General features: G+C 45.2%; 1 protein-coding gene across 8 annotated transcripts in view; it reads right to left on the bottom strand.

Annotated features, from left to right (window-relative positions):
• The window catches only part of MYO9A (myosin IXA), a 189,282-nt gene that overhangs the window by 37,057 nt on the left and 132,828 nt on the right, over positions 1-19,397 (bottom strand). For 7 of the 8 annotated variants that reach the window (XM_065688147.1, XM_065688149.1, XM_065688150.1 and 4 more), the window contains 6 exons: positions 18,868-18,989; positions 17,536-17,677; positions 16,696-16,891; positions 12,480-12,599; positions 5,715-5,790; positions 611-754 (listed from right to left, as the gene is read on the bottom strand). In XM_065688147.1, the coding sequence (XP_065544219.1) occupies positions 611-754; positions 5,715-5,790; positions 12,480-12,599; positions 16,696-16,891; positions 17,536-17,677; positions 18,868-18,989 (800 nt within the window). The remainder of the gene's footprint in view (positions 1-610; positions 755-5,714; positions 5,791-12,479; positions 12,600-16,695; positions 16,892-17,535; positions 17,678-18,867; positions 18,990-19,397) is intronic. The other variant, XM_065688154.1, reaches the window with a different exon arrangement.

The raw sequence follows: 19,397 nt of genomic DNA, 5'->3' as shown, positions 1-19,397 counted from the left end.
TCTCTAGCAGCTGCTTCCTGTGACCTGCACTTGAAACTGGGCTGCTTCTGCATGCTGCAGACTAGGTGTACAAATTTAGTGGTACAGGTTAGAGAGGAAGGTATCCAGTTAAAGAGAATAGTGACGCTGGCAATGATGGGGATGCCAGAAACTGGGCAGAGTGAGTGAGAGAGCGGCATCGGGAACAGTTGACCACCCTCCTGCTTTCTCACAGACTGTGTTAACTCCAGACAGCCGCAACGTTCTCTGAACCTCCCGATGAGGCTGCGGCGTGAATCATCAGCATCATTTCCCCACCTAATTTGTAATGGAAACTTTGATATCATGCTAAAAAATGTGACTGCATTACATCGCTGTCATATCTGGAGACTGGTTTGACTGGCAGATTCATTCCTTTTCCCTGCGTCTGTTATTACGAACGAATGATAAGAGGTAAAAAAATCAGACATGTAAAACACACTGGGGGTTGCTTTGACCCAACCATGAAACATGTCCAAGCCTACTCGAAACCCTGATATATTTACATTCTATCTGTTTACATTCCTCTAACCACCCACACTGCTCATTATGCTCCAGGAATAAAGCCCAAATCCCCTCCTTCTGTACTGACATGAGGATGCCGTGGGCCCTCTCCAGCAGCTTGCTGTTGGTGGCGTTGACAAATATCCCATCCTTGTCTAGGAAGGCACCAGGGCTGGCGAGCCGGCTGTGCCGCATCCCCATCCGGCCATTCCAGCCAACTGCATAGGCATCACTGCAACATCAAACACCACACAGTGTTAGCAAGATATAACCCCCCCAGTTCTAAGACAAAATAAGATAATAAAATAATCCATCAGTAGAAAAGGAAAGTCACCATTTTATTCTTTTTACCACATCCTGGGCTGCATAAAAAGGAGCGTCATGAGCAGGTTGAAGGAGGTGATCCTGCCCCTCTACTCTGCTCTTGTGAGGCCTCACTTGGAGCACTGTTTGCAGTTCTGGTATTCCCAAAATAAGAAGGACATGGAGCTGTTGGAGCAAGTCCAAAGGAGGCCACCAGGACGATCAGGGGCTGGAGCACCTCCTGTATGGAGCCAGGCTGAGAACATTGGGGCTGTTCAGCCTGAAGAAGAGAAGCTGTGTGGAGATCTCAGAGCAGCTTCCAGTGTCTGAAGGGGGCTACAAGGATGCTGGAGAGGGACTCTGCATCAGGGACTGTAGTGGTAGGACAAGGGGTGATGGGTTCAAACTGGAACAGGGGAGACCGAGATGAGCTCCTAGGCAGAAGCTCTTCCCTGTGAGGGTGCTGAGGCACTGGCACAGGGTGCCCAGAGAAGCTGTGGCTGCCCCATCCCTGACAGTGCTCAAGGCCAGGTTGGACAAAGGGGCTTGGAGCAAGCTGTTCCAGTGGAAGGTGTCTCTGACCATGGCAGGGGATTGGAACTGGATGATCTGAAAGACCTTTCCAACTCAAACCATTCTATGATTCTATGATTCACTCCCATGGGGTGACTTCAGGATGCCAGACACCACATGAAGCAATTGGCTACTTAAGCACTTTTCAAAAATCAAATAATAATAAAAGAATCAAACTATCAGCAGGAGAATAACAGCTTCCAGACAGAAGGCTTCTGTCTGCAGATACTCCGGTGGTCTGAAGGTACAAGACTATGACTTCTGCCATTAGCCTTGCTATCATTAATAGAGTCACTACTTTAGACGATGCTAGTGCTGACTCTATATTCTTTAATTCACTCAATCATTTTATTAGGAAAAGAAAAAGCAAATGTCATTTGCAATAAACTAATTATTTGCCACAAATGAAGGATGCCAGCCCCAGATGGACTGAGAGGTTGGACCAGAATCACTCACTGGGACTTGATCACAAATCACTCGTCCAATTTCGTCCTCTCTGCTGTAAATACTCTATCTTCCTTGCAGAAACCATCATATGAAATAAAGGTGATCTAAAGGAGGATGTGGAGTCTGCAACCCACTCCTCTCCCCTCCAAGCTATCTCAGACAGGAGAAAAAGGACTAAAAGGAGAGTCAATACAGCACCAGTTTTTGGTCATGAGGATGCTGAAGGATACGGTGGCTTAAATGGGCCTCTGCTCATTTCTGAGGTCTAGGAACAAGGCAGCCCTATGCCTTAAAGTCGTGATTTGGAGGAAGGGCAAATATTAAGTGCTGCATGGAAATGAAAAATTAAAGCCTGCAAAGTTGTTCTTTCTGCCAGCTCAAAGCTTGGAGCCAGATCCTTGCAGCCACGTAAGGCTGGAGTACAAGTCACCTCACTGCCTTGCCTCAGCACCTTTCAGACCCCATCCTAGCCCCATTAAATCACCTTTTAGACATGAGCAACTATTAAAAGAAAGGCTGAATCAGAGCAAAGTGAACCCCTGGCTGAGGACTTCAGGACCTGCTTCTTTTAAGCAGCCTGTCTGATTCAAGGAAGGATAGCAAGAGGTTTTACTATCCAGGTGATCTCTTCTGTCCACCTTCTTTGCCCTTACAGCTAAGGTCCCATCCATCAGAAACCTCCTATTTGCAGGCGGTGAAAAAAAATCACCAGTTGACAAGTACCACTAAACCTCAATGACCACTTACGGCATCTACAACCTATCATTAATCTTGGCCAACCTGAATGCACTCTGAGGCTTGAGACTGGCTGTGGATATACGGACTCTGAACAAGACCAGGGAATAGAAACCCTTGGAAATTCCCATGTGGTTTTGGAAAACAAAAGCCAGATACAAACCAACAGCTCTGTTATGGATATTTTAGGGTGGATACATGCACATGGCAACCGATGAAGCCTTCAGGGTACTTGGGAGGTAAATCATCTCACCAAGCTTAAACAACTGTTCCAAGACAGGCTGATCAACCCCTGCTTTCCTGCATGCTGCTTAGACATGACTGCACATAAACCAGCTTCATCTGTGAACAGAAACCAGGAGGAAAGCAGGCAGCCCGGCTGGTTTTGGTTAGCAATGGCACAGCTTTCATCGCCCGGTGGCTGGTGAAGGCACTTCCAAGACACGGCAGCTCCACACAGCTCTGCTGAAGGCTGGTTTCAGCCCCAGCATGTGCGAACCACCCGTCCACTTTCTTCTGAGATCAGAGGCGAGCGCTTGGCTCGCTGAAGTGACTTCCTGCGTGATGTCATGCCTCAAACTCGCTTTGAGAAGCAAGCCTCGGGCTATCCTGTGGGTTGGATGCACAACGCAGACTTATCAGCGACCGCATGATCATGAGATGGCTTTGAAAGCAAATTCCTATCTAATTTAGGGCCATAAATTGCTTATCTGCTGGAAAGCTGTTAAAGTAAATCTCTCTATGTGCTACCTTCACTCCTGTATTTACCTCTTCTTGCTCGACAAGTGCAATTTCACCAAAATACCAAAATTTATCAAGTGTGATATGACACTTCAGATCAAAATAATCCACAATGAAAGGTATCAAAATCACTTGCCTACTCTGAAAGTGCAGGCTGGACTTTGGAGACCTTATGAGAGACTTGGTTTGTGCTTTCAGAAAGAAGAGGCACAGACGACATTTGGGGACCCATCACTGATGATGACCAAGAGAAACAAAAATCATGGACTGTGCTTCTAAGGCACCACACCAAGATGAATACAGGAGTTAGCACAGCTTCAAAACCACATTTTTCTGCAAATATATCAGTAAAGGGAGTATACCATGTGTCCTGACCCTATTGGGGTACAATTGCTGACGACGATGAAGGAAGACACAGTAGCTGCTGCCCTTGATCCCAGCTGTTTAAAGCAACTTGGCTGCAATGCTGGCTTGGGTTAAGCCAAATAAATAGAGCTGACCACAGACTGAACTCCACAGTAAATAAACACATCCTCTTCTCTCATGGAGGCAGGACTTTCCCTGCCTTTACTATGCCCCCTCACTGAAATAACTACAATGTTTTGGGCTATGAAGATGCTGGCAGCTCCAGCTCTCACACTAATGCACTTCCAAAGCTGGAGCCGGGCAGTCGAGAAAAGCCCTACGCCACCTCACAGATGTTCTTCGTGCACCACACCAGGTTTGAAGGCTTGCTAGAGAAACTGCAGAACCTCTTATCTACATGGGAAGATCTCCACAGTGACAAAGTTTCATGTTACATCATGTTTAGGGAAACCTGTGGAACCACAAGTGCTAGAAACAGTGAATGTCATCTCTGAAGTCACCAACCTCTGTTGCCTTGAGTGTTACCATGTACCTACTATTGTCATAACCCAACAGATTCAAGCTGCAGAGGCTCTAGCATTAGGAGAAAGAAAAGGAGAGGTGGGAAAGACCGATGTGCAGACAACCAGGGTTGTACCACCTTCTCATGACAGGGTGAGATTGCTTGCACAAGCTGGATTTGTGCCCAAACTTGAGAAGTGGCAGAAATTCATTAATTCGATCCAACATTTTTATGGAAATCACATCCTCTCTGATCACCGGAAATAAGCCAACTTGTAATGATATGAGAATATTCAGTTCTCCTTCAGCAGGGTGCCACCACCACTCTCAAAGGGAAGAAACTCACGGCCAGCGGGATATTCTAGTCTTGATGGCACTTGGAAGGCACGTGGTGAAAAAACCCAGACAATAAAAGCCACTTTTGTTCCCCTAAGATAAAAAGCACCACCACGTGTCTAATTTCTGCCTTGGCCATCTGGCATTAAAGCCAGTGAAAAATGAGGTTAAATAACATATTTGTACGGTATATTAATTTGCGTGGAAGGGAAGCCCACTGAGACACAAGGACAATTACAGGGGATTTGATGGATATGTTTCAGGAGACAGCCCCGACTCCTCTTGATTTGTTCTGGACTTCTCATGAATTCAAGTGCATCTACGAAGTTACATCTCGATGTCTGCACCTCCAAGCAGTCATTTCAGGAGCTGAGGACGGTGCTCATCTGTTTCTCCAGCCCACACACATGTACTCAGAGGGAAGCAGAGATGCACCGTACCCCTTTAGAAATGGTATTTGGATAATCACTTTCTGGGATCTGCAGAGGGATAGCACAAGAGTAGCTGGAGAAAAGAAGGAGGTTCTGTGCCCAGATAGCCCTTTGAAATGAAGACACCGTGCTTTGCAAGCAACTCAATTATGAAATGGGTTTGGAAAACATTTTGCAGAAGAGGTAAATATCTGTATATCAAAGTGCAGACCTGAATGACTCTCAAGCAAAAAGGTCTCATTTAGAGTTGCTTGAATGGCCAGAATCTTCAAGGAAGGGTTAGAAAATAAAACTGTACATAAACCCAGTGAAAATCAACCCTTTTTGAAGTTGACATGCTGCTTCCCCTTCAAAACAAGCAAATATTTGACCAGGTACTATCTCGACTTCCCAGGTCCTCCACACTCAGTGGCATCATTCTGCTTGCATGCAGTTCTGCACCTGAACGCATCACTGGGCTTTTCGTGCCAGAAAAAGCCTTGTTAGACTTTGATTTCCTTGATATTGGCACATTCATTAATATTTTTTGCAAGCTTCTTTTCACGTTGTACACCACACCACCTATAACTGCTGCCTTTTGATGCAGGAAAGCTGCTTTCCCTGCCTGTCATTTAGGTACAATCTCACAGCAGAGAAAGAATGAAGAGAAGACAAAATTAATAAGCTGAAAGAAACGTGAATATAGTCATGTATAAAAACAGACAGTGCTCTCCCATCCCAGATTTCCTTGTTGTGCCAATGGAAAAGCAAGAGACTTACCGCTGGGTCCTCTCGTTGATGGTGTTGACTCCTTGGAGGTCTGAGAGCGGTGTCCGTGGGCTCTTCCGAGTAATACCTAAACCAGCACATAAGAAAAGATGTTTCTAGCTGCCTCTTCACCCAGAGGCAATTAGCACAGCCATAGCTTAGCACTGATTACAGTGAGGAGGAGCATGTACATGTCATGGCACATGCTGGGCATATAAGGGTGCCAAAGATGCCGACATTCCCATTATCTACTAAGTTTTACCTCTCTGCCACAGTCGTCACCCTTATGAGTAACGCTGTTTGCTCAAGCTCGGTAATTCCCCTCCCACACCTGCACATAGTGTTAGGGACATGATGTCCCAGCTAGTAAGGAAACGTGGTAAAGAGGTTGCTGTGATGGTGGTGACCAGCCACTCATGTCCTGTATGTCCAAAATATTCCCAAACTCTCCGCTGTGCATGGGACATCCCAGATGCTTGCATGGGCAAAACACCAGAACATAAGTAGGGTGCTTGGAAAAATGGTCATTTATTCATCACATCCAGTTAGAGTTAAACTTGGCTAGGGATGTGAAAGATAACAGGAAGGGGTTCTATAGTCACATTGCGAATAAAAGACAGACTAGGGACAACGTGAGCCCTATCAGGAGAACTGGCTACCCTGGGTTTGGAGGAGGCTGCGGTTCTTGATGACTTCTTTGCCTCGGTCTTCACTGGCAAAGGCTCTGACTGCACCACCCAAGTCTTGGAAGGCAGACGCAGGGACTGTGAGAATGAAGACCTTGGGCCCACTGTAGGAGAGGATCTGGTTCAAGACCATCTTAAGAACCTGAATGTGCACAAGTCCATGGAACCTGATGGAATCCATCCGCGGGTCCTGAAGGAGCTGGCGAATGAAGTTGCTAAGCCACTGGCCATCGTATTTGAAAAATCATGGCAGTCAGGTGAAGTTCCCGACGACTGGAAAAAGGGAAATATAACCCCCATTTTCAAGAAGGGGAAAATGGAAGACCTGGGGGACTACAGAGCAGTCAAGTCTCACCTCTGTGCCTGGCAACATCTTGGAGCACATTCTCCTGGAAGGCATGCTAAGGCACATGAAAAACAACAAGGTGCTTGGGGACAGCCAGCATGGCTTCACTAAGGGGGAATCCTGCCTGACCAATTTGGTGGCCTTCTATGGTGGGGCTATGGAAGTGATGGACAAGGGTAAAGCAGTTGATGTCATCTACCAGGACTTGTGCAAAGCGTTCTACACTGTCCCACACCACATCCTTGTCTCTAAATTGGAGAGATATCAATTTGATGGATGGACCACTCGGTGGATAAAGAACTGGCTGGATGGCCGCACACAAAGAGTTGTGGTCAACGGCTCGATGTCCGGCTGGAGACCAGTAACGAGTGGTGTCCCTCAGGGATCGGTGTTGGGACCGGTCTTGTTTAACATCTTCATCGCTGACATGGACAGTGGGATTGAGTGCGCCCTCAGCAAGTTTGCCGATGACACCAAGCTGTGTGGTCCGGTTGATACGCTGGGGGGAAGGGATGCCATCCAGAGGGACCTTGACATGCTTGTGAGATGGGCTGATGCCAACCTTATGAAGTTCAACCATGACAAGTGCAAGGTCCTACACCTGGGTCGGAGCAATCCCAGTCACAGCTACAGGTTGGGCAAAGAAGAGATTCAGAGCAGCCTAAGGAGAAGGACTTGGGGGTGTTGGTTGATGAGAAAATGAACATGAGAAAGCTTCAGTGTGCGCTCACAGCCCAGAAAGCCAACCGTATCCTGGGCTGCATCAAAAGGAGCGTGACCAGCAGGGCGAAGGAGGTGATCCTGCCCCTCTACTCTGCTCTTGTGAGACCTCACCTGGAGCATTGTGTGCAGTTCTGGTGTCCTCAACATAAAAAGGACATGGAACTGCTGGAACAAGTCCAGAGGAGGCCACGAGGATGATCAGGGACTGGAGCACCTCCCGTATGAAGACAGGCTGAGGAAGTTGGGGCTGTTCAGCCTGGAGAAGAGAAGGCTGCGTGGAGACCTCAGAGCAGCTTCCAGGACCTGAAGGGGGCCTATGGGGATGCTGGGGAGGGACTCTTCATTAGGGACTGTAGTGACAGGACAAGGGGTAACGGGTTAAAACTTAAACAGGGGAAGTTTAGATTGGATATAAGGAGGAAGTTCTTTACTGTGAGGGTGGTGAGAAGTGGAATGGGTTGCCCAGGGAAGTTGTGAGAGCCTTGGGTAACAGGGTCTAGTGGCAGGCATCCCTGCCCATGGCAGGGGGGTTGGAACTTGATCTTAAGGTCCTTTCCAACACAAACCATTCTGTGATTCTACTTCTTCTCTTCCTGCAGATATATGGACAGGGACAGAGATAGCAAATAGTATATACTGCATGGGGAGGCTTTATTGCCTATGGAACCTATATCCTTTGATAGGGGTAGGTTCTAGAGTAATTTTGATTTGATATAAAGCCAAGGAATTTTCCATGCATGGTTACAGAAGCAGACATTTCAAGCTCTTATCTTCCCCAAAGTGGAAATGTTTTGTAACCAAGCATTTAGGAAGACAGAAGACAATTTTTGTAGACAACAAAATGCTTTTCAAGTCACTAAACTACAGACATTTAAAGGCTCAATAAGCTTGAATTTGGCATGAAAACTGCCAAGCAATATTTTAACTGTCTCAAAATTGCTGCTGTGAGACAGAAAACATGGCAACATTCACCTGAACATGGGAACAACGTGTAGTCCCTACCCCGAGTTGGCTGCAGAGGACAAAAAGATTGCAAAAACTCTTCTCTAAAGAGTCTAAATTGTAATTTGCAGCAGAAGAGGAACAAGCAATAGCATCTCCCCTCCATGTTTATCGCTTCCTTATTTAATGTAGGCCAGATGTTGAGCTAAAAGGTGTCCTAAGATTCTTTTTATTCTGAAGATGAATGCAAAGCACATACACAGAGATTTGAGCCCATGCTGCTGATCTGCTGTTCCTCAAAGCCTGAAGGAGAAGATGTATTTCTACCAGACCTCAGCAGGTGACATCCCTTTAACAGGACATCTGTTCTCCTTTACCTGTGGAGATACTAGAACACCTTGTCCTGAAGCCTGAGCATTCGGCAGGAGACGCCTGGAAAAGCTGATGGTTCATTTGGTTAAATTGTCCAAATAGCCTAGAAATCTGAGCAAAAGAAAATTGAGGAATATGATGCCACAGGTCACCTTTGATCCTGCCTGTGCAGGACCAAACCACTCCTGCTGAGAAGGTTTTGCAATCTCCAGCAAGCCAGGCAATCTACCTGAGTGCCTAGCTACACCTAGAGCTCACAGCTCTTCCTTTAATCCCTCTTTTTGCCATGAATGACATTTTTTGTTCCATTTCTCATCCTAGGAGCGTTCTTTTACCCCTTTCATGACTGGCATTTCTGTGCTCAGTTGTAAGGGGGGGTGGAATGAGAAACAGAAATCTGCTTAAAATACCGTGTTAGTATTTCTTGTGGCTGGTTTTACACTAAGAAAGCACCCAAAGTCTAGCTGTATCCGCTTTTTTTTATGTAGTATATAGCCTGGATACCTCCCTGGATACCTGTAGTATATGTAGCCTGGATACCTCCCCATTAAAGCACAGAAGGTTTCTCTAACCTAAAGAATTTCATCAGAATGGGGTTTTACTAGTATTCTTAAGACTTTTTTAGAATGTGTCCTTCTTTTTTGAGCAAACTCTGTCCTCCTTCACTTCTCTGCACTCCCCACAGAAGAAATCCCTGAAAGAAAAAGCCCGAAACACCATCTTAACCCAACAAGGTTGAACGCAACAAGGCTGAAGCTATGAAGACAAGGTTGTAACAAAATACTATTGCATCTGTACCTTGCACTGCTTGGGAAAAGGGAATTTCTAGTTTAGGCTTCCAGATAATAAATAGCAGCAGTAAACCCACATCATAATTCTGGCAGTTTAGCACCTTTAGTGACTTTTTGATTAATAAAAGTTATGGCCACAAGCTGGATTAAAGACTTCTCTACATTGTGCATCACTTGGCTTTTAAAACCAGCATGCATACATGCAGCAACCAAAGAAATGTTGTTAAGACTGATGTCACCTCTTTTCTGGGAAATAAAGTGGGGTTTTTTTAGACATGAAAGGAAAAAAGGTTAGATTTAAGCTGACAAGTCACATAAGGCTTTGGGAATTCTGTACAGTAAATACAGGCTATTAAATTGTGTATATGAATACACTGCAAGCAAGGAGCAGTGATGTGAGTGGAAACCACTCGCTCTCTTGCTCAGCTTTGGTCTTGAACTCAGAGATGCCTAAACCCAGTACCTTCCCGTGGTGGAAGACCATCAATTAACTTATAGACCCAAAGACACCAGTGAAGCAGCTGAGATGGGAAGGGAAGGGTGATCAGTTGGCTGCACAAGCTAAATAGCAAGTGACCTAGAACGAATCTCAATATACTCATCAAATCAATTAGTTTTCTCTCTGTGCACAGCTAGAACTGTGACCGGCAGGTCGAAGGAGGTGATCCTTCCCCTCTGCTCTGCTCTTGTGAGATCCCACTTGCAGCACTGTGCACAGTTCTGGTGTCCCCAGCATAAGAAGGACATGGAGCTGTTGGAGCAAGTCCAGAGGAGGCCATGAGGATGATCAGGGGCTGGAGCACCTCCCATATGAAGACAGACTGAGAACATTGTGGCTGTTCAGCCTGGAGAGAAGAAGCTGCATGGAGACCTCAGAGCACCTTTTAGTGTCCGAAGGATGCTGGAAAGGGACTCTTCATAAGGGACAGTAGTGATAGGACCAGGGGTGATGGGTTTAAACTTGAACAGGCAAATATAAGGATATATAAGGAAGAAGCTCTTCCCTGCGAGGGTGCTGAGGCGCTGGCACAGGGTGCCCAGAGAAGCTGTGGCTGCCCCATCCCTGGCAGTGCTCAAGGCCAGGTTGGACACAGGGGCTTGGAGCAAGCTGCTCCAGTGGAAGGGGTCCCTGCCCGTGGCAGGGGTTGGAGCTGGGTGAGCTTTGAGGTCCCTTCCAACCCAAACCATTCTGTGATTCTAATCACACAATTCCAGATCTATTTCGTCCCTCTCTCAAGGATGCCATGGTTGTAACCTCACCTAACATGTAGGAAAAGCCAAGTCCCTGGCACCAACCTCCACGCGCACCCTCCTCACCTGTGGGACCTGCAAACCCACTAAATTCACGACCAAAAAAAATTACATATTCCAACCCCATTTTAAGCCTGCCTGAACCATGAAGCCTGGGGAAGCAGCTTGCAGGAGCACACCCTGCGTGAAGACATGAATGGCTTCTGAAAGCAGAACATCAATTACTCGTTTGTCTGGTCCACAGTAGCATCTATGGAACTGCTACTCTCAGGTCCACATGTCTCCTAAGAGAGACCAAAGTGTGTTGACTACTGCATAGTAAATGAGGTTTTAAAACGTTAAGCTCAACACTGAGCTCAACTCACTGCTTCACCTTAAACTGAAGCTGTTTCTGTGTGTCTCTTGAGTTGTATGAATTGCCTTCCCATGTAAGCAACAGCAAATATAACATCCCCCAGACTTCCATATGGCTCAGCTAACTTACTAATTAAAACTGAACTGATTAATTAATTGCAATTAAAGTTACACCACTGATAATTGTCTTTCTTTTCAGTACTTCTTTAGTAGTATCAATAAGGTCACTTAATACAAAACCACTTAATAAATCCAGTGATGAGCTTGTCTTACTGCTTTATATCTCCTTATAGCAACAGTGGGAGCTTGTAGGAAAAATAATGTAGTTTAAGTTAAGAATTAAGGTCTAAATTAAGAATTAAAACACCTCTGCTCCTCCAGTGCTACGTGCCGGAGAAAGCATGGAGATCTGATATAAGGTTTTTTTGCATGAAAAGCATACTTGTGAAGACTTCACATGCAACTGCTGTACTTACCGTGCTCAGCTCTAGAGAAAAAAACCCTGGGTGTTTGGCACTTATACCTAAGTTGCACAATGTTGAAGTTAAGAACTGGGGCTGGGGATTTGCCCTTGTGCCCTTGCAGGCTGCACACAGCAGCGCTCTAATTCTGTAAGCTTTAATGTGCAACATAAAGGAAGAGAATAATGGCAGGAAAAAGGTATATCTAAAGATACAAGCACCAAATGTATATTTTATATATATATAATACAGTAGTGCAGGCAAGAGTGTCCATGTTGTCATGCAGGATGAGTTTATTACATGACAGAGGAGTAAGGAGGAAGAAACGGAGACCAAGTGCATCATTACTCAACTCATTCTGGAAAACAACATTGCCAAAGGCTTTTGTTTAAAGTAAAAGCCCTCAGAGACAGTATTTTCACAAGCTAAAGTTATTTTGGAAGTCCAATGAAATCTCAATGAAGTCAAATTGCAGCTGTTATCAGCCACAAACTTGTGGTGATATTCATTCCTACCGGACCTGCGGAGCTTTGAGCTTGTTATCACCCATGTGATAACAAAAATAAACCACTCCAAAAATACCCCTGCCATCAGCCTCCTGACTTAATGCCAGTGAATAAATGAGGAAACCACCAACACAATGATGTGCTATCTCAAGAGATGTGGGTTTGGACTTAATTTTCCTCTCCAAACTCTGCCTAAGAATTTCCCAAGAGGCTCAAAACTGTTATTCTTTGATGTTTGAAGCCTCCTTGGGTGGTGTTTTTCACCCTTTCTAGGCTGAATGCACCTGGTTTCCATTTCTTGTGTGAGTGTCGTATCAGAGGGAAGGGCAGGTGGTGGAGCCTTACTGTACTTCTCCTCCTTGCATCTCTGCAGGATCTCTAAGCTCCTCTGGTGAACTGGGTGATGGAGAAAGCTAAAACTATCCACACTTTTCAAAACCGCACATGGCACTGCATCATCATGCCCTTGGGAAGCAAAACGAAAACAAAACAGAAAATTGAGAGAGGAGAAAGATTACAATAAGCAGAAATCAGGAGAGGGTAAAGAACAAGCCCGAAGGACGCGAGAGCTTGAGGGTCATGTGTTTTTTGGTGCTTGACACAATTTAACCTCGGGTTCCTCTGGACGCGGAGCCATGGCACAGGAGCAATGGGCTGGACCACATCCCAACCCTGCTTATAATCCCTTATAGGATCCAGAGTATAATCACTTTATAATCACTCTGAGATTATTTGGGCAAAAAGTAGATGATTTGATAGATTTTGGTTTTATTAACTGCTTTTTAAAATTTTTTCCATGCCTCTGTCAGGCGTTATCTGCAGTTCCCTGTCTAGATGCTCCTGGACACAGCCACCTCAAATTCCCATCTTGCACCCCAGTGCCCCACTTTGATCAGACATTGGTAATTAAAAGGAAAAAGAAATGGCTTGTATTAAACAAGGGTTCCGTATTCCTCAAGGGCAGAGGACACAGGATCTGGAGTTACGTAGAATGGGTTTGAGGTCAAAAGTTGGAAGAAACCATCATTGTGTGGTCAAGAGGACTTCTGATGGCCCAGCTCTGACCATAGGGCAGAGGAGAGGTTACGCGGGTGACAATGTGTGAAGTCATGGGATACATCGTGCTCCCATTGAGCTGTGATGAGGTCACCGAGGAGTTACCTTGTGTCAGCACTGAAGCATTTCATACCAACGCATTTAATCATCAGAAAGGACTGATCTGAACTTTCCAGAGGAACACTGTCAAGGGGCATCTTCCTCACATTAACACCACTTCACGCTGCTCACTTTGATCTCAAAGACCCATTTTTTGGTTGCTATCACATTTATTTGGCGCATACAGTTTGGCTTTTTTTATTCTTTCAGTGTATATGTGGTTTTTTGGTGTCAAGCTTCAGGACTAAACCTGCAGAAGTCAAAAGCATCATTTTTGAGAAGACAGTATCATGTAGGGCAGCCACAATAGGCACTAACCCGAAGAGCAGCCTTTGCTGGCTGAATGCAAAGTCAGAGCCCATTGAGGGAGGGCAAAGCCCTAGAACCATGAGCCCTTTGTCAGAGAGGATTTAGGTTCATGTCCAGCAAAAGCAACATGAGAAAGCTGTGAGTCTCCACAGCCTGGTTTGAATGGCATCAGTTCTTCCAACCCCTTTAAAGCCAGGTTGGACAGAGCCTTGGGCAACATGGTCTAGTGTGAGGCATCCCTGCACATGGCAGTGGGTTGGAACTGGATGATCCTAAGGTCCTTCCCAACTCAAACCCTTCTGTGACCCCACCAGTTTTCCCTGAAAAAAAATTAGGGGTTTTTTGGTAATAAATTCATATTGATGACACAGCAAATAATGTCAATTAGCCAAATTTCTTCCCTAAAAAGCTTGATAATGTTCCTTTAATTGAAGTTCACTAGCAAAATCTAGTTCAAATGTGCAGTTCCCCTGATAAACTCAACTATAATAATAATAAAATCAAATTATTGAAGAAGTCCACCCCTCAGCTAACTGCCGCCTGCCAGCTCCTCACTGTTCCATCCAGGGAGGGCTGGCAGTGCCGTAAGACGTATCTCCTGGGCAGAAGAGAAAGGTACCCAACAAAATTCACAGTGGCACTGCTTTGCTGCTCTACACCTCCAGGTTAACAAGGACAATCATCAGTCACTAAAAGCTGCACTACTGGGATATTAGGAGCACAAAAAAAGGAGACTCCCCAAAGCAGGCAGGAAGGAATGCTGATTATCCCCACAGAAGCATCCGTAGCACTGGCTGCCACTGCTGGCATAGAGAAGATGACCAAAAGGATGATGCAAAAAGAGAGCAGAGCAAAATTTTGCAGAGCTGCTTATACATAAGCTGGAGATTTGTCATGAAAATGCCCGTTGAGTATTGCAAGCGTGACCTGTGCAGGCCTTCAGACAGTGAAAAGCAAAGGAGGCCCGTTTGGGGTTAAGACAAAAGAGTGCAAAAGAGCCTTAAATAAAACCAAAGCGTGCTTCAGATATTTTCCTACTGATACATTACACCTGCCTGGTGGATGGGAGCAGCAGCAGACAGCACCTCAGAAACCAAGAACCAAAGTCTATGAGAACATTAAGCATGCACCCTTGGCTGTATGAAGTTATTTTCTGCTAATCTACCATGACATTATTGAAAGCCCCACGTCTGTGGGCAGTAACACATTCAAATCAGGCTAAGTAAAGCCAGCAAGGTTTGGTAAAAATCCGGACTAGACCTAACCCACAGCCTGTCTTTGGTTGTCTATTGAGATGGGGTGATTTTAGTGATTCTTTATTAATTCATCATTACGGTGCCTCTCCACAGAGGCCAGAGGCAGCTGAATGTGAGTGGTCCCAGCGATGCCAGTAGGGCAAGTTTTCCCAACGGATAAGGTGCACCTCAGTATGGGAATTAGATTTAGGTAATCTCCTCCCACTAGTTCTGCCTCTATCATGGTGACTTTTTCATGACTTTTTCCCAACTCATGCTGAAGATGCACATAGAAATTTGGAGTATAAATTACCTGAGGATCGTTGGGTAGCTGAAGACTAACCTTATTCAGCTTTCTGAGGCATTTTGTTCTTTCTTCTGGACTCCAAACCCAGCAGTTACAAAGCACAAAGCCATTTGAAAGCAGGCTAAAGAATCCCAGATAGATAAAAAAGCAGCGCCACGTGCTAGAAAATGTTTAGAAATCCAGCCACTACCGTGTGTGGGTTAGTTTTGGTATGGAAAGAAATGGTGATACAAGAATTGAGTCTCAGAGCTGTCTGAAAACCTCCTGGACTCTATTTTATACCTATATATTGGTATAGATATAGATATAAGCAAGCTATTGCCACAACTGAAGACTGAAAAGCAGAAAGCTAGCTAGTAGGAGACAAGCATGGCAGGCACAACTGATTGCCAGACACAGAAAGCGAAGCAGGGCTTGAAATTAGCTCTTATTTTCCAAGACTGAACGTATTTTTACTATCTCCTTGAGCAGCTTGCTTCAGTTCAGCCTGGGTTTAGTTCAAGACAAAAAGATGATGGTCAGAAAATGCAAATATGGATTTTGGTATCCAACTCGAGTGAAGTTTCTCCCCATGCCAAATATTTTGCCATCTACCTCTTGGTGTTATGGAACACCACTGTCCATAAATGCTACCTGGATGTGCCAGATAGACCCAGGTTCATGAGAAAGGTCTTTGCTCTAACATCACACCTGCGAGGTTTAGAAGCCTCAAGAGCCAAAAGCTGATTTCTGCCTCCTGCTCTTTGGGATGCTGTTATTCACCCCAAACAAGAATAATATTCTTTCCACTTGTATGGTTTCCATTCCTATGTTCCTTGTCTCAGGCTCCTTGGGTCTCCTTGATGCACACCTCTCCGACTGAGAACTTTATGGTGCAGCTCTGCACTTTGTTTTAACTCAGCTGACATTTTCCCTGCTGAGTCTCTAATTTCATCATGAATTTCAAGCCCTCTTGTGCCCAGAAATTAATAGTAATAGCTTGTACCCATCTTCCCTAAATTGGTTTATGCAGAGAAATGGTCTAAAAGCACAGCCAGGTATTGCCTGCCACAGCATGATGATGCACCATCACTTCCCTTTAATTTAATGCCCTTGTGCTCAGCACGAAGTGGTTCTGGATGACTGCGAAGCAATGAATTTTGCTAGACAAGAGACACGCTCTCTTGCAGCCTAAAGGGTGAACAGCTTGAAAAATTACAGAGAAAAGTTAGTGCCTTTTTTTGTTTCCAGTTCAAGAATTCCTAGAAAATATAACTTGGCCTTATTTGCTAAATAATTGTTACGTTTCTGTTTGAGTCATTCTGGATTTCCTACACATGCATCCTACAGAAAGGAAAAGTTAAAGCAGCAAAGTGAAATTCTTCCCTTACAATGTGCTCAAACCCAAATGTACATTTCAATGGGACTTTTGCACAGCAAAAATTGACATTTTAATGATTTTTGAATAGATCAATGACTCCTAATAAGTGAGGCTACTAAAAATACCATGGTAATACATCGGACCTAAGTTGCTGATGAAAAGCAGGCGCTAGAATTAGGACATAGACACGCGTACCAGTTTTCTTCTCCACGTATCGTTTTCCAGCCTCCCTAAAGGCAACCATGGCCCTGAAGAACGCCCGCAGGATGGCCCAGCGGAAGACAGCCACCGGGTCGATCCCGATCATCCCGCAGATGAAGGCATTCTTGCTGCTTCGAAGAAGAGCTACGATGTCTGGGCGCATGTGATCTGTGTTCTTCTCACGGAAATCCTAGGGAAAGACATAAGTGGGCGGCGGGGAGAGGAAAACAAACAATTATCTACAAGATACAGCAGGTCAGATCTGGATGCCCCTGGGACAGCACGACTAGTGAATCTGCTTCTATCTCTTTTTCTGCCCCTATATTAGGTGCCTGATTATGTCTAGAAAAGAAATGTTTCACCCCAAAGCACTCTGAAGCATCGTAAAGCTGATGCATACCCTGGGCTGCATCAGAAGAAGCATGACCAGCAGGTCAAAGGAGGTGATCCTGCCCCTCTGCTCTCATGAGACCCCCCTTGCAGCACTGTGTGCACAGTTCTGGTGTCCTCAGCATAAGAAGGACATGGAGCTGTTGGAGCAAGTCCGGAGGAGGCCACGAGGATGCTCAGGGGCTGGAGCACCTCCCGGATGGAGACAGGCTGAGAACGTTGGGGCTGTTCAGCCTGGAGAAGAGAAGCTGCGTGGAGACCTCAGAGCAGTTTCCAGTGTCTGAAGGGGGCTACAGTCAAGCTTTTTATCAAACACTTCTCTCCCAACCCTCATGTCTCTTCTCCAGCCAAGTCCTCTCCAAAGCTGCTCTGTGGAGCCACTGTGGTTCTGCTTCCCCATCACAGTTAGGAGATTTACATAAAAACAACTGCTGGGTGACTGACCTTCACTCCATACTTCACTTTGCCCGCGTAGTGTCTGATGATGAAAGCTGGCTCCATGACTGCTGGAAATTCAATGTAGGAGTTCCCTTCATGTTGACGTTTAAACTTGTCCAGCAGAGTCTGGTTTGTGGCCTGAGGAAAACTGAATGGAAAGAATTCAAAAGAAGACAACCATAAACCCAACGAAAAAGCTTTTACACTTCCTTCCTGATCACAAATGGGAAAAGAAAGAGATTCCGAGGTTCCACTTCCGTGCCTGCAGAAGGAAGCACTATTCAGTATGCTATTCATGGGGTTATATACAAACACAAGGTATATCTGGTGCCTGGAGAACTCTAAGCTGATTTAGTAATGACCTGAAGTCAGTTCTGAAAGCACAAATAGGTGTATGTTGTGGTATACTGCATCCTACACCCACTGCACAGATATTATTGAGGGTAGCTGCATTTATCTGAGACCCCAAGTTTCTCTCATCGGTTTTGAGGCCTGGACTGCTCTGGTATCTATGGGGTATTTGCCCATCTAGGAAACATTGAGCTTACAAGTCTCACTTCAGTGTCAAGAGTTACCTGACTGATCTTGCCAGAGAGAGGAGGAACAAGTTGCCCACAGAAGCTGTGGCTGCCCCGTCCCTGGCAGTGCTCAAGGCCAGGTTGGACCCAGGGGCTTGGAGCAAGCTGCTCCAGTGGAAGGGGTCCCTGCCTGTGGCAGGGGTTGGAACTGGATGAGCTTTAAGGTCCCTTCAACCCAAACCAGTCTGGGATTCTATGACCTGCTAACTTCTACCAAGACAAGCTGGTTGGATATCACCAAGGATGCAAATCTGAGCTGCACCCCTGATGCCCATGAAACCCCATGGAAGCACAGCCCCTATGTATAAGTGCCCTCAGTTCCCCATGGCTTAATTTTTAAAACTAAATTGATCAATCAACCTTATATCTCCATAACAGCACCCACACAACCTGCCTTAACTCCTGCACTGGGATTCTCCCTTAACTCAGCTCAATTTCAAGCATCTTCATGTTATTATACCACAAGAGACAGGAAGACAAAAGAGGAGAGAAGCAAAAGCAGCCTTTTCCCTTCCTTTTAACAGAAGAAATTATTGAAACACCGTTTTAGTTCTTATTTGTCAAGGCTCTTTGCTCTGTTTGCTGATTTGCTGCTGCTTGCTTTACCACCTTGGAAACAAAACTAGAGACAGAAGATAAATCAGCCTAGCAAGCTAAGAGAATCTTTCTGGGAAGAATCACAACAGGGAAGACTTGAGGATAAACACTTTTTAAGTGAAAAAAACCCAATAATCTGCAAACCCAACAGTTTCCTACTCACTTGCTTTCCTCATCCAGCAGATGGAGTAGGCCCGTCGGCTTCTTACTGATCAGGTTGATGCAACTGGAGTTGTCTATGTAGTCAATGTTGTGCCAGCTAATTCCTTCTGCTCTATATTCCTCCTAAAAATACCCACAGATAAAAGAAGGATATTGGGTGCAAGAAAAAAAAAAAAGATATAAAAAATGGTGAAATTGAAAGGCTTTTCTGGAGACTGAGGCACCATTTACCAAAAGGAACATTTATTCTGTTAATATGCCACCGATACTTTATTTGATGCAACAGAACACTATAAAGAACAACGTGAACAACCTAAATACAGCATTTAACAACTTCAGGTGCAGCAGACTTGCGCAGATAGAGGTTAGCTGTCTGGCACACACTGTCTTCTGAGGATGCAAGGCATGCCACGTGCCATTGATTCTCGCTTTCCTTTTCCTAGACTGCCTTTAAAGCATAATACAGTGTGCTTGCATCAAGTAAGAGTATTTATTTCCTAGAAGAAAATGGTGTATAGAACATGTTCATTT

The sequence above is a fragment of the Lathamus discolor genome, chromosome 8 (genome assembly GCF_037157495.1).
Source record: "Lathamus discolor isolate bLatDis1 chromosome 8, bLatDis1.hap1, whole genome shotgun sequence".
NCBI lineage: Eukaryota > Metazoa > Chordata > Aves > Psittaciformes > Psittacidae > Lathamus > Lathamus discolor.
The sequence above is the reverse complement of the archived record's forward strand: the minus strand, read 5'-3'. Positions and strand labels throughout refer to the sequence as shown.